The following is a 15,395-nucleotide window of genomic DNA, read 5'->3' as shown; positions in this document are numbered from 1 at the left end:
ATATCCTTAGTCTAGACACACAAGTAGTTTTAATAATGAAAAATTGTATTTGTACTCTGTGTGTGTGTGTGTGTGTGTGTGTGTGTGTGTGTGTGTGTGTGTGTGACCATGGTGCTTATATGGTGGTCAGAGTAGGGGTGGGTTTCAGAAGTGGGTTCTGTCCTTCACTGTGGGATACTGGAATTGAACTCAAGGGTCATCAGGTTTTATGCATAAGGTTCCTTTTACCCACAGAGCCATCTCACTGAATCAAGAGTATGTTTCAGTTTTGGGGGTTTTGTTTGTTTTGTTTTGGGGATTTTTTTTTTTCAAGACAAAGCTTCTCTGTGTAGCTTTGGAGCTTTGGATTCTGTCCTGGAATTCGATTTGTAGACCAGGCTGGCCTCAAACTCACAGAAATCCGCCTGCCTCTGCCTCCCAAGTGCTGAGATTAAAGGTGTGTGCCACCACCACCTAAGAGTACATTTTTTTATTTTTAATTTATTTTGAGACAGGGTCTCGCTATGTAGATCAGCCTTCCTGGAACTCATTATGTAGACCAGGCTGGCTTCAAACTCACAAAGATCCGCCTGCCTTTGCTTCTCAAGTGCTGGCATTAAAGGCATTAAAGGCATGCGCAACTATGCTGGCAAGAGGAGTACTTTTAAATAAAGCATTTGAATGCTTTGCTTCTGGCTCACAGATGAAATGGTTCTGAGGCCACTAGCAGTAGACAGGCTTGTCCTGGTTAGACTCGAGGGAATTAATAGGTGACCCTGCACCACTGGTGCCGGGCATTGGTCCTGCCGTGAGTGACAACTGGTCACAAATAAGCTGCACATCCAGTTTCCCCGGGCAGAAAGTCCCTAGCTCAATTCAAAAATAGTTGCCTTTCCGGTGTGATCACAGCCTTATGAAAAAAGTCCCGAGCAGAGGTGGGGTAGTTTCTGGTTCTGTTTAGCCTGGGACTTTTTAAAACTGTAACCTTTAAGGTTGAGGGATAGTTCCATTTGTTTCACGGAAGATTAAGCATGTTAGTGTAGGTAAGGTGTGATTCTGATTTCCTTCCTCCCCACCCTCGGAAAGCCAGACTGCAAGTCTCTCCCAGCATCCGCCAGTGAGCCAGTGATCTCTGTAAGAAGGAATGTGCCCTGTCGGGAGATGCGGAGATGCGCATCTCGCAACCAGAGATCCAGGGAGCAGGGGTTCTGCCCTCGGGGCTTGCCTAGGCTGCTCATGGCTCGCTGCCTCACAAACCAGAAGGCACAGAGTGTCAGGCCTTGGCTTCCTTTCCATCCCCCAGAGAAGAAATGGATAATCATTGAGTTGGCCTTGATTTTTATCTGATTTCAAAAACTTCAGTGAGAAGAGTTAAAGAATAAGACTTGTGAATTGGTGTAGGGGAAAACAGAATGCTACTCCACAGGTAAGCACCCTTCAAAAATGACATTCCAGCTGGTGGTGGACTTGGCGTGTTTACGGTAGTTACTTCCAGACGTGAGTAAGCTGGAGTAATTAAATATTGGCTATTGGTTAAGAGAGACAGCTTCGGGGTGAAGATTTCCCTGGGTAAGGGTCATGGCTGTGGCTTGCCACCATCTCCCTACAACCACTCCAGCCGGTACACAAACCACCATGATTTCCTCAGAGCAGACGGCTCATGAGTTTAATGGCACTTTAGGGACCGTTGACCGAAGCTGGCCGGAGCAGACATATTTTTCCAGGCGTCTGATAGAGACTCCCTGTGCGAGTAGCTACAGCGAACATTGTGTGAAGCTGTAAAAAGTAGGTCATGCATAGAGCAAATACTTTTATCGTTTCTCTTAAGTGCCTTTTAAGCCATAAATCACAGCTCTGTCTATATATGACATCTTTGTCTCCAACTCATGTATTCAAAGCAAAATCCCCAAGGGGGTGTAAAACAAGACTTCATAGCAATATAAAGCTTTGTTAGAAAATTCTCCTTTGAAGCCTGTAGATTGTGCTTTTGATCTTTTCCTGAAAAGAGTGTCTGTCCCCAGACTACATGTATACAGGCCATGTGTGTATGTGTGCATGTACATGATGATACCTTGTGGAATTGCCACATGTTTGGGTGTGTCACATTATGTAACAGTATAGCCTCAGTCTCATAATATATATATATATATGGATATTGAATTTCTGGCATCTCAGAGTCTTTCTCTAACGTCATATGTTTTCCCATGTAATTCTGTGGCTATCCGGGTAGGGAAAAAAAAGACATTTTATTAGCACTTGAGTGTGTTTGACATAGTTAAATGCTTCCAAATGTCTTTTAACTTTCTATGAAATATGTAGCTATTGTGCCTTCCAAGGAGATTTAAAGTATTTCATATCTGGTATTGTTTTAAACTAGGGAGGGAGAGTCTTGCAAGGAAAAGCCCAGCCCACACCAACAGGGTCATTTGGTCAGGTGCCAGTTTTTTCACCTGTCAAGTTCCCAAGTTCAGCTAGTGGAGCAGAGGTAAAAGTGTCATTGATTGTACTTGATTACAATGTTTCCATTTAGGATACTTAGAAACTCATGATGAGAACACACAAGTTGTCACTAAATTGTCTCCTAAGTTAACACTGAGTGCCCTGGAGGCTGTTGTTCAGTTTCAGAGCCATGATAGCAATTATGTGGTAGGTGAAATATTTTATATTAGCTTAAAATGTGATAAGCTGATACAGTCCTCAGTGGGACACCTTGTGAAGTGTGGAAGGCAGTCATAGCAGAATCACATATATTTCCAGCCCATATATATAATATTATATATTATATATATTAATATTAATATATATTATATATTATATATATTAATATTAATATATATTATATATTATATATATTAATATATATTAAATATATATTTAAAACTCAATTGCTAGTGTGTGGTTATTTTTATCATCAATTCCCACAGATTGGGGTTTTGCTCTCTAAAATTGGTAAGTTGCACATAGAATAAAGAGTTTATATGTAGTTTTTATACAATTTTGAGATGAATTGTTCCTTTGCTTCCCTTGAAAGTCTTGCCTTGTGCGTCTGTCCTGTCATCCTAAATGAATCGTTCTTTATTTTTGCCTATTTTTGAACTTGCTAATCCTAGAAATAGAATCATATATCTTTCTATTAACTTGATTTTTTTCATTCATCATTTCTGAGATTTTTATTTGTGTATTATGTTACTCATGGTCATGGATATCTCTGTTTTCAACTTGTGTGTGTTGTTATGAGGAATTCCTTAATGATATGGAGACTATGCAGTATTCAAGAAAGCTAGTAACTTCTCAAGTGTTTGATTCAGTCTTTCTTAAAGGCATTATAATTATGTTTTCTTTGGAGAAAAGTATTTCAGGAGAAACATCCAAAAAGTTAATGTTAAAATTCTATACATACATACATACATACATACATGTATATATTTATCCATGTGTGTGTGTATGTATGTATATATAAAATGAGAATTTTACAACAAAATCATCATCTACAAAACCATAATTCCTGTGGCAGATGGAATTGACTGCGAGTCCTGTTAATGAAGGAATCAAAGATTTCATTGTAGGAATTAGAAGCAGACGCGTCTGGGTCTAGTGTTTTCCCTGAGAACAGCACTTTCCGCTGGCAGTGTCAGGCTAGGAGTTCATCTTGGTTGAAAGGAATTTTTGTGCCTCATTGCTAACCATGATACGACTTTTGACTGCAGATGGCTGTGGAAACAACGTTTCTGTGGTTTAAGATTCATGAATTTTAGCATTGCTTTTGTCTTCCCTGCTGATGCCCGTCTAACCTCACCGTCTCAGCTTCACCACGGTACTCAGTTTGGGTTTTGGTTTGCTTCCAGGGAAGTTGATTCTTCCTCCTGATGTAGAGGCGGACTTGCTCCTGCCTTTTGATGGGGCCTTGTGACCCATGGCATTAGTTGAGTGTTCTTGTTTTCTGCCTGCCACCTTCTAGCTGATGCAGCCACTCTGAGAGATGCTGGTTCAGATAGAACCGATTTCAGGGCATCAGGAAGAAACGAGGTCCTAGACGGCATTGTGTTCTCCATCAGACCCACATAAGACATCGGCTTTACAAATCTCCTTGAATTATTTAATGAGTAATGTTACTTAACAATAGTTAAGATTTGTATCGAACTTACCATATGCCTTACAAGACCCTCCAACACCCAGACAATACCAAAAGGTGATAGGACTCATCCAGAGTATACAGCTGGTGAGTGGCCGGTTAGCTTGAGAACGGCAAACAAAGAGTTGGACTCAAGCAGTTGGCACCACCGTCCAGGTTTCAGTTGGGTATTTTTGGCACTTGCAATTTAGGGAATCTGACCGTGACTTTTCATTATGTTTATTTTAATATAAGTTGACATTACCAGAAGATATGGAGACCTAAAAAAACCCTATTCTGTTTATAGTTGTTGGGAAACAGGATTCTCATTGTTTGCCCTTTTCCATTTAGAGGAAAAGAAAAGATGTGCCCATTTTGTCTCTAGCCCTTGTAGATGTTCAAACAGCAGAGGTCAGTTCTTAATACTACTGGGGAAGAAAGGGTTCATTTGCCTGCTTCCTTGCTTACTGGTTGATGTTTGAGACAGGGCCTGGCAATGACCAGGCTGCCCTATAACTCACTGTGTAGCTCAGGATAGACTGAAACACTCAGCAATCCTCCTGCCTCAGCCTACTAAGTGTTAGGATTATGGTCATGAGCTACTATGACTGGCTCCAAAGGATATTTAAGGAACATAATATTAATCTTAATTACTAAGGAGTTTGTTTGCTTTTTTGGCAAGTAAGTCTAAAATACTCAGCAAGTCTCACTGGGTTCCTAGTGTAGAAGTAGAGCGCTGCTCCGGGCTAACAAAGACCTGTCCTGGAGAAGAACCATATCCCCAGACCGGAGTGGAAGCAGCAGCTGCTGACCACCCCGGGATGAGGAGGCAGGAGCACCTGTATTTTCTAGGGAGCAGGAAGGACCATGTTTGTTCTCTTGAAGAAGTTGACGGCTGGGGCAGGATGTGAGGGGGGCTATCCTGGGCAGAGGGAATATCGTGATCAAAAGCAAGAGAAAATCTGAAATGATTTGCAGTAACCCAGAGCGTGAGTGAGCCTTGACAATTGTGTCCAGAGACGTGTCGAGCCATTAAAGAATGTGAGCATGTGTTCTCTGTGATCAGCGTTTGTTAACACAGAAGCACCTGGGTGTGTGGTTAAGGAACAGTACAAGAGAACTTGAGAATGCAGGTGAGAACAGCAGCTAACCATGGTCATCAGAAGGGGTGCCCCAGAGGAGAGGAGTACTGCTTTTCCCTGCTAAGATTATTTTCACTGTTTACATGTGGCAGTCAGACCCCGAAGATCACTTTGTCATCTGTCCCCTCCCCTTAGTCTTTGGGTTTGGAACGATTATCTATTCATTTTATCACTCTGGCCTGTGAAACTGTGTTCTCCAGGTAAGTATTCAGATGATAGGAGTGCTAATTAACTGATACTTATTTCCCCTGGTGTACGGCCAGAGTAAATGTGACATTTCCATCAGGGTTTTAGAAAGAGTGGCAGGTCACCCTGACTCCTTTATAGACTCCAGGAACAAAGCCCTGGAAAATCATTGATTAACAGTACGGTGCCTGTTCCCCCTCACTCTAGAGAACAGGCATGCGAAGTCAGGCTTTGAAGGACTGTGCTGCTAGTCTATAGGGCAGGAAATGTCACGTCACTTCCCCAAGTACCACAGCTGTCTTGTCCTTTGCTTAGCCTTCTTCCTCAAGTGAGTGCGAATGTTACAGAAAATAGTGATGGTGGGAGCAGAAGTCAGAACAGCAGCAGCAGCGCTCAGAACCACCAGGGTGGCTAGAGCAGGCGATTGGTTGGTGGACCTCCCTCTGAGGAGTGTCTCATTTTGTAGCATCACTTTGTAATTTAACTAGAATATCACAGTATTACTTTCTAATGTTTCTGCTGTGCTTCCTTTGCTCCACACAGAGATTATGAGCTCTGGTGGCCAGAATTCAGCAGTGGCTTGAGGGATGACAGGTGCTCACAGGCCCCAGCACATCATCTCTTAACACAGAGTCATAAACCAGAATGCTGTGCAATTGGAAGCTTTATGAACAGCTTCCATAATGCTCCTCCATAAACATAATATTGCCAAAGTTTTAAAGTTTCAGAGTTTCACGTTAGAAATATTTACTGGTAAATCTCTGCAGATATCCAAAACTGGGAAACACTCTAGAACCTGAAACACTCTGGTCCCAAGAATCTCAAATACAGAATATAAAACTAGAAATATTTTACCAATTACTGTGGTACTCAGGTGCCGGCTAACATTGGTTTATTTGCTGGTTTGGGTCCCTGTGTTTCTCCAGTAGTTACTCTAAAGTATATGGGGACTGTTGGATATATGGGTGTCTGTGATCCAAAGGGATGTGTAGCAAATGACTCTTACTGACAGGGTTTCCAATGCTTTTCCTAGTTTGCAAGCACCTTGTTGTGGGTAGACTTCCCGTTTCTCCCATCCTCCCTTTGATGGATGCATTTTTTTTTTCAGAAATGTAGTTTGCTCTGGCCAGATTATTGCTCCAAATGTGGAGTTGTTAAACCAAAGATGTAAGTATCTCTATAGTTAGAGCCATATAAGCTGTAGTGGTTGGCCATGCCAACCATAATGGAGGAGATTGTGTAATTTATTGTATCACTCTAAGAAACACGTGTCTCGTCCTTCAGATGGTCTTAAGTCAAGAACCACCCTACCTCTGCACATCCTTTGGTCAGCCAGCACACATTTGAACACACACTCCCACACAGCCTTGCTCTTTTTGCAGAATTTCAGAGGGGCAGTGGCCTAGTACAGTGTCACTCTACTGTGTGCAACCAGCAATACCTTCCCCTTTCCCAGGATAAGCTTCTGTAGTTTAGCTGGCTGTGGAAATGTGAAATGGAGAGCTCTCTGTGGAGTGACTTGTCGCGTGGCCGAGTCGTAGCTGTTTCTTCTCCCCACCTGGAAGTTCATAACGTCTAGCGAGCTGCCTTTCCTAGCCCAAAAGCCTTGACATCAAATGTTTTATAGTCACTATGCCATTTAATCTGTCCAGTATTTTAGGAGGCCAATATTACGAATTTTGCAAATGAAGAATTGGTCTCAGATAGGGAATGGACACATGGCCGCACAGCTGGCATTTAGGTTTGACTGATTGCTGAGGTCAGGTCTTCCCTGCTCTGTCCTGGGCATGATGGGAAACTCCTGGGGACCAGCTCTGTGGAGATGCACCCTTACTCTTTCCCCAGGGCTCCATTGCTCTGCTAGAGCAGAGTTGGAAAGGGCGGATGAGCAAGCAGGAAATGCATGTTCTTCCCAGCACATCTGGCTGCTTGTGGTTAATAGCCACCAGGCACTCTCTCCTGAGGAGCAACAGTCACTTCAGAACTAGCCACAGGGCTGGAGAGATGGTTCAGCAGTTAAGAGCACTTACTGCTCTTTTAGAAGACCCAGGTTCAGTTCATAACACCTATATGGCAGTTTACAACCCTCTCTAATTCCAGTTCCAAGGGACCCAGTTGCCTCTTCTGGCCTCCATGAACAGCAGGCATGCATGCGGTGCACATATATACACACAGGTAAGCACTCATGCACATGGAAACCGGCCATAAGCAGGAACTATCCCACTCACTTATTCCCCTAGCTAAATAACAAAAGGAAATTTTATTGTTCCCAAGTATCTCTTAGAAGTAAATGACCCTTTCTTAAAATCCTTTGTAAGACAGAAATCCAGGCATATCACAAAAGTCAAATGTCATATTTTCAGGTTATTTTTCATATCTTCAAAGCAGTGAGCTCCTCAGAGCACAGTAATGGGAGGGTCTGTATGAGGGCCTGATAAGGCACCGTCATGAAGCCGGATTTCAAAGCTGCCCCACAATTGTAGGCCATGCTCATTCAAGCAGCAGGGAAAAACTTGACTTCGGAGTTCAGGCCAGATTTCTTTCCTAATTTTTAATTTAATTTTAAATTTAATTTAAAATGTTTAATTTTAAATTAATTTAATTTTAAAAATACACATTTGGAACTGGCGAGATGGCCCAGGGCTTAAGAGCGCTTTCAGAGGATCTGTGTTTCATTCCCAACACCCAAATCAGATGGCTCACAACTGCCTGTAGCTCCAGCACCAGGGACTCCACCTCCCTCTTCTGGCCTTAGAGGGCCCTGCACTCATGTGTGCTTACACACATGCACACATACACACACACAACTAAAGATAAATAGTGCATGTATTTATTAAGAGCTTATTACTCTAAAAAATATAGTTGAGTAGTTAAAACACCAAAAAAAAAAAAAAAGGTAGCCCTTAATAATTCTATACAGAAACATACAGACTGTTGGTTCTTGACCATGGATAATTTTGCCCCGGGATAAATTTTGGCAATGCCCATTAACATTTTGGATTGTCACAGCTGATAGAGAGGGGGCCCCTGGCAGTTAGTGGACAGAAGCAAGAAGTAGCTAAACAGACATGATTCAGGATGAACCCCCACTACAGAGACCGTTTGGCCCCCAGATAACAGCAGTCCCGACCTGGGTAGTGTCTCAGTGTGACAGTGTGCCTGGAAGGGACGGTTTGTTGAGGCACAGGCCGTCCCGCAGGAGGAAGTTGTTAGCAAGGCTCTGGGGACAGGAGCATACGGAAGGTGTCCCGTGTGGTGGTGCAACAGGGAAACAACCAGGGGTGGCTCAGCTTCCACGGCCCCTTTCCCGTGTGGTGGTGCAGCAGGGAAACAACCAGGGGTGGCTCAGCTTCCACGGCCCCTTTCCCGTGTGGTGGTGCAACAGGGAAACAACCAGGGGTGGCTCAGCTTCCACGGGCCCTTTCCCAGGCACTCCACCCCTCCAGCTATGTCTCACATCTCCAGAGTTCCATAACGTCCCCAAACAGTGCCACCAGGAGCCACATTCAAATCATGACAAGTGCCAAGACTGAGAAGTCTCCAGTGGGAGGAGCCTCACTGGTCAGGGATGTTGTTGTCTGCAGACAGCGGTTGATGAGTGTTGGTCCATGAGTCTGGCCTTGAGTTTATATAGTGACTCTCAGATCTGAAAAGAAAGGACAAGGAAAGGCAGAATTGGAAGTGGCCAAGCTCAGTGTTCATGTAGAGATGATGTTTTGATATAAGAGACAGTTATCAGGCCAGGCTGTGGTGGCTCACGCCCTTAATTCCAGCACTCAGGAGGCAGAGACAGGTGGATCTCAGTGAGTTCGAGGCTAGCCTGGTCTACAGAGCTAGTTCCAGGACAGCTAGGGCTACACAACAAAACCTTGTCTTTTATTTTTTTATTTTTATTTTATGTACATTGGTTGCCTACATGCACGTCTGTGTGAAGGTATAGGAGCCCTCTGAGTTGGAGCTACAAACAATTATGAGCCACCATGTGGGTGCTAGGAATTGAACCCAGCTCACGCTCTTAACCCTGAGCCATCTCTCCAGCCTCCAACCTTGTATCAAAAAAGAAGAAGAAACAGGTGTCTGCAAAAGTTGGTTTTCAGTGATGCAAATCCTCCTAACATGACTGGATCACACAGTCCACCCAGGTTCCAGGGAGAAAGACAACCTGTTCCTTACTGGGGTGCATGACACAGGGGTCGCTGTTTTCTTCCCTGATCCACAAGTACTTAGCAGCAGTGCCCAGCACGCAGCAAGTGTGTAGCACACGGTAGCAATCGTCAGGCCTGTGTGAGCAGTGAGCGAGGCTGGGTACTCACTGTTCTGTCTGGAAGGTCTTCCCTGAGACAGGTGGGTGGGTGAAGATGTGACATCCTGCTCGTTTGTTTTTTGTTCTTTGTGTAGCAGCCCTGGCTATCCTGAAGCTAGCTGCATAGACCAGGCTGGCCTCAGACTCACAGGCATCCTCCTGCCTCTGCCTCCCAAGTGCTGGGATTAAAGGCGTGCGCCACCACCACTCTCTGTTCAGGTGTTTGCTCAAGTATCAGCCCATCAGCAAGGATTCCTGTTGCCTATTCAACACAACATTCACAGTCATGACCCCTCAGTACCCTCACCTCATGTTCTGGTAACTCCCCAACCGTAAAATTATTTTCATTGCTACTTCATAACTGTAATTGTGCTACTGTTATTAATCATAATGTAAATATCTGACATAAGACCCCTGTGAACGGGTCCTTCAACCCCAAATGGGTTGCGACTCTTGGGTGGAGAACCGCTGCTCTAGACTGGTTTTTTTCATCACATCGTATAGCTTACAGTAGAGGCTGTATTTGTGTACTTGAAGCTGTCACTCAACTGCAGCTTCCCTTGAACTGACATGTCATTGCCCACATGTGTGTGTGCTTTGGGGAATCAGAACAGCATTCAGGCTTCTCGACAGTGTCCGTGACCCACGTTGACGGGACGGCTGCAACTTCTGTGTTCTGTTTTCAGCAAGCAGTGAGCACAAAGTCTAAGTCCGTGTGTGACCTGAGCCCTATACATGGAAACAGTCAAGTTGTTTGACATGGAAACAGGCAGGGTTCTCACAGTTCACTTTCCAAAATAACTTCTTCCGTTTTCATTGGGTGATAGAGTGACCATGCTAGCTGCAGATGGGGTTTTTCCTAATCATGTTTGCCTTGCATGATCTAGACAAGGGTCATCTTGTTACATTTTGAGGAGGTAGATCCAGAAAGAGAATCCTTTTTGCCTCTTTCCCAACTGAAACTACATCATGTGGTTAAAAACTAAAGATTCTGCAATGTATATTTTTTGTAAGTCTATTTGGGAAAAGGGTTGGGGGTCTGATCACTGTCATCTGGTTTGCCCATAAACTGGGGGAAAGAAGGCATTGCTCTGGGGTAGAAATGTCCCCCTGTCACTGAGGTGAGTCCCAGCATAGACCACAGAACAAGTAACCGGTGATTTCTTCCTGATTTCTGCAGTCCACGTTGGTATAAATTCTATCTATTTACTGTTTGCCAGGACAGTCCAGGTCACATTGAATTTTATACTGGTATGTGTTAGAGATAGGGTTGCTTTGGTTTGTGTTTGCTTTTTTAGTGGGACTTTTAAATCAGCTTTGATGGTGTCTTGGCATAGTGAAGGCTTAGTCCCTTCTCTGTTTAGGGGCTTTGGGTGTGTCACCCTCATGTTAAGGCGGCAGTGAAGCAGTACCCCTTCTTCTGTGGCTGTCAGTAACCCTGCTGCCATAATCTTTGACCAGACTTTGTACTGTATCCAAATCGCAAAATACAAATCACACCCAAATGAGAATTTTAATGTATTTTAATGAAGCTAGAACCATCCTAAACCTCAGAAGATCCCCCCTCGTTTAACTTTTAAATTCCAAAAAGTAGGTCAGTAGAAATATCCTGCATTAATTGATTTAATTAATTAATTTAAAAATGGAAACAGATAGAACTTTCTCAATATGAAATGCAGATTTAAATATGAGGAATTATAGTGGGATTCATATCACTTAAGGGTTTGATTTAAGATATATTTAATTTAAGATATATTTAATCATAGCTTATAATTTATGTAGTAAAGAGAGGCCTAAAGGTTGGACTATTCCTATTGATAGGGGGAACTTTTTGCTGTGGAATTTAGTAGTTTAAAGAATTACTCCAGAACTGCCTTTCTCAATCGATAGGATGTGCCTAAGGCTGTTGTTCTCCAGGACCTTAATAGCAGTCTCTGGGGAGAGAAGTGCGTGCGCTGAGATCAGTGAGCATGTGAGATGTTGTCAGCTTTAAGGAATTTGCCTATGCACCTCTCAGAGCCTTTATTACTTTATGAATTTTTAAGAGAGGGTATAAGTGGGGGGCTCCCAGTCTCCAGATTTGATCTGTTTCAGGAATTTCATTAGTTTCGGTGTTTTTGAGACAGAGTCTCCCTGTGTAACCCTGGCTGGATTGGCCATGGGTTATGGCCAGGAGATGAATGTGCGGCCATTCATCTCCTGCTTCTGCAGGCCAGGATTGCAAGTGTGCACCACCACACCTGACTCATGTTTGGCTCCATGAGGTAGACTCTTGCCGTGTATGGAACTGGATGGGAATGTAACCCAGGATGACCTTGAGCTTGAAATTCATGTGCTTTAGTGCTGAGACTCCCAGCATGCTTTTGGGATGTATACCTTTGAAAATGCTGAGAACATTTTCAGCAGTAGCAATGAGGGGTCACTGTCTGATATGGGTCAGTTCTTAGGATGTTCTCCCGGCGTGCCCCAAGAGTGGGGTGGAATATGAAGTGGTGGACTCCACATTGCTGCACAGCAGGGTGTTGTCATGAGGAGAAGTGTCACTGTGGTGTGGACTCTGCATTTATCTCCAACCCCAGGTGTGGGTCACATGTAGCCAGCATTGTCCTTTGAGCTGGTGCTTGGGCACCATTGGTTCAGAAAAGAACACTCAGGACTGGAGAGATGGCTCAGAGGTTAAGAGCACTGGCCGCTCTTCCAGAGGTCCTGAGTTCATTCCCAGCAACCACATGGTGGCTCACAACCATCTGTAATGGGATCTGGTGGCCTCTTCTGGCATGCAGGTAGAACACTGTATACATAATAAATAAATTTTAAAAGGAAAGAATACTTTCAAGATGAGCGACTGCATTTGGGGAGTGGTTCCTGGAACTCAGGGATTGAGCATCCATATTCTAAAGAAGCCTTGGCCTCTAGAGATGTACTGGAAACCAAGGGGAAGCAATCACCCTTTTCCTCTAAGGAAGACAGAATGCCTGAGTGGATGGTCCCCTTCCTAAGAAAGAAGTAACACATACAAGATTAGCCACCTAATTTTAGTTTTGAATAAATCTCTTGAAGATTATATTTTACTAATGTGGTTTTTGTTTATTTGTTTTTTGTTTTGGGTTTTTGTTTGTTTATTTGTTTTGGTTTTTTGAGACAGGGTTTCTCTGTAGCTTTGGAACCTGTCCTGGAACACGCTCTGTGAACCAGATCTGCCTGCCTCTGCCTACTGAGTGCTGGGATTGAAGGCGTGCACCACTGTAACATGAGGGCCGGCTTGTTGGGGTATCTGTTCCCGCCTGGTACCCCACAGCCGGCAAATCCCAAAGAAAATCGATCAGGACTCCATAAGATTATAAACTGATTGGCCCATTAGGTCAGGCTACTTATTAGCTCTTATAACTTATGTTACCCCATTTTCCTTATCTATGTTAGCCACATGGCTCAGTACCTTTTCCAGTGGGGCAGCTTACATCTTTCCTCTCCGGTGGTCTGGGCAGAACTGCGGAGGGAACTTCCTGCTTGCCAGAATACTTCCAGTCTCTTTGCTCCACCTCTACTTCCTGTCTGGCTTTCCTGCCTATACTGCCTGCCTGGCCAATCAGCGTTTTATTAAAATATGATTGACAGAATACAGACAATTCTCCCACACCACACCACCACCGCACCCAGCTTTACTTAGGTTTTTAAAAACCACTAGATGACATTTACTCGTGTCAGCATCTGTGAATATCGTCTCTCTGGCTGAGAACAGATGAGATTTAAGAGCAGATAGGTCAAGATTCTGCCTTGGAATCAGCTTCGCATTCCTGGGCTTTCTTTCTCGCACCCTGCAAATACAGCTGCAGAGGAGTAATGTAAATACCTACGGCACAGAGACAGCTAGTCTCAACACACTGTGTGGTTGAATAATGTCCTGCTAGCAGCAATGTACGAAGCCCTCCTCGAGAGCTGGAAAAAGACACCAGTGCTTGACAATCACTCTGCAGGCTTTTACAATACTGGGAGGCAGAAAACAGAATGAAGGGTGAAATTACTGAAGACCAGAGATATAAAAGTGTGCAAGCAAAGTTACACAATTTAAAACATTGGGGAGCAGAGGGCCAACTTAACATTTAGTAAACTGACAAAACACAAGAGATTTCTAAGACCCATAATTCTTTTACATGTATACCTGGCTTGGTAATACAGCATCAGTATTGCTATGTATTATTTGATCGATGAACTAATGAATTAACTTTTCATTAGCTAGTTAGGGAACCAGGAGAAAGCAGGACATCCAAACCGAGGAGAACTTAATAACCCTGGAGGATGCCGTGGAGAAATCAGCTCCAGTGGCTGCTACTGCTCCCATGGACCCCGTGGGTGGTCCAGCAGCCAGGGCTCCCTTTGTAGAACCAGCTGCTGAAATCAGAAATGTGCTAGAGGCCAGGGACCCATCTGTGTTCCATACCCAGAGAGAGGCTTCTGTTAATGCCATCCTTGCATTCACTCCAGAACCCTGTCATCCCCCCTGAGAGACTGGGAACTCTTCAGTCGGGATCCATCGCCTTGAGTCTGTGGTGCTTGGCCGTCTGTGAATGTCCAGGCTCTCACTGTATCTATAAATCGATGTCTAAGAATGGAGTGTGGAGATGGGTGTTAAGGGGCAGAATGTGTCTGTGCCTTGGCGTGTCCTGGGTACAGCAGTCTTCTCTTGAAATGCACTTTCCCTGCACTTGACGAATAGCTGTGTGCTACTGGCCTGCCTCTCCGCTAACCAGACTGCCCCCTTTCTTCACAGGCCTCCCCGTGGACTTTCTCCAGCTATGAAACCTACATAGTGGGGCACTACGATGCTTCTCCTGTTGGCCATATGAGGATGAGGAGAAGCTGGCTTTGGAGCAACTGCTGAGCACTCGGTGCGCCCAGCCTGCCCACTGGAGAGCCCACAACACAATGAACAAACTGACCTTTCATAACAACAGAGTCATGCAGGACCGGCGTAGCGTGTGTATCTTCCTTCCCAATGATGAGTCCCTGAACATCATCATAAACGTGAGTAGGTCTCCTCTAGGAGCGTTCCAATGTGCTGTTCCCCTGCCAGACCACACCCACGTCAGGTAGTTCAGGGCGAAATCATCAGAGAGTGAACCAGAGATAATGTGGCAGGCTTCCTCTTAGACATCCACACAGCTGTAAGCGGCATTCTGGCTCCGTTCAGCACAGCTACCTTCAGCAGTGTCTTAGTGGGGTAGAATTAGGAGTTTGGGTACTAAGCTTAAAAAAAAAACTTTATTGTTTTTAAACTTTATTGAATAATTTTTCAGTTGAATTAATTTATTGAATTTCTCTGTTTCTTCATCTTCTGTGTGTTCAGCCGTGGATCCATCTGGGATCCTTTGGAATACCTTTCCCATTTCCACTCAGTTCTAGGGCTAGGGAATGCTCCTAATATTGCTGAGCAACAGGACCCCCTCATATTCCACCATCAGACTCAGCTTCTTCTTTGGCTTCCTCTGCTCCTAGTTTCTGTGCTAGAAAGAATTCCTTTTGCTACTCCTACTGTGTGTCTTTCTTAGCTAAGAATTAATGCAATGAGACAGGAGCCAGAGACTAGAGGTGGAGTAAGGAAGCCCAAAGCTGAACATTTTTGAGCCTTGGTTTTTGCCTCTAAAATTGCTTGGCTTTCTGAATAAAATTTCTGTTT

The 15,395-nt window shown here is 44.2% G+C and overlaps 1 protein-coding gene across 3 annotated transcripts in view; it reads left to right on the top strand.

Moving 5' to 3' along the window:
* Positions 1–15,395, top strand: part of Frmd6 (FERM domain containing 6) — a 229,011-nt gene that overhangs the window by 175,916 nt on the left and 37,700 nt on the right. For all 3 annotated transcript variants that reach the window (XM_085697552.2, XM_048415483.3, XM_048415481.3), the window contains one exon: positions 14,490–14,743. In XM_085697552.2, the coding sequence (XP_085553678.2) occupies positions 14,645–14,743 (99 nt within the window). In that variant the 5' untranslated portion in view covers positions 14,490–14,644. The remainder of the gene's footprint in view (positions 1–14,489; positions 14,744–15,395) is intronic.

Source organism: Myodes glareolus, chromosome 11, assembly GCF_982192425.1.
Source record: "Myodes glareolus chromosome 11, mMyoGla1.1, whole genome shotgun sequence".
Classification (NCBI taxonomy): domain Eukaryota; kingdom Metazoa; phylum Chordata; class Mammalia; order Rodentia; family Cricetidae; genus Myodes; species Myodes glareolus.
Note: the sequence above shows the minus strand (reverse complement) of the source record. Positions and strands in the feature narration are given on the sequence as shown.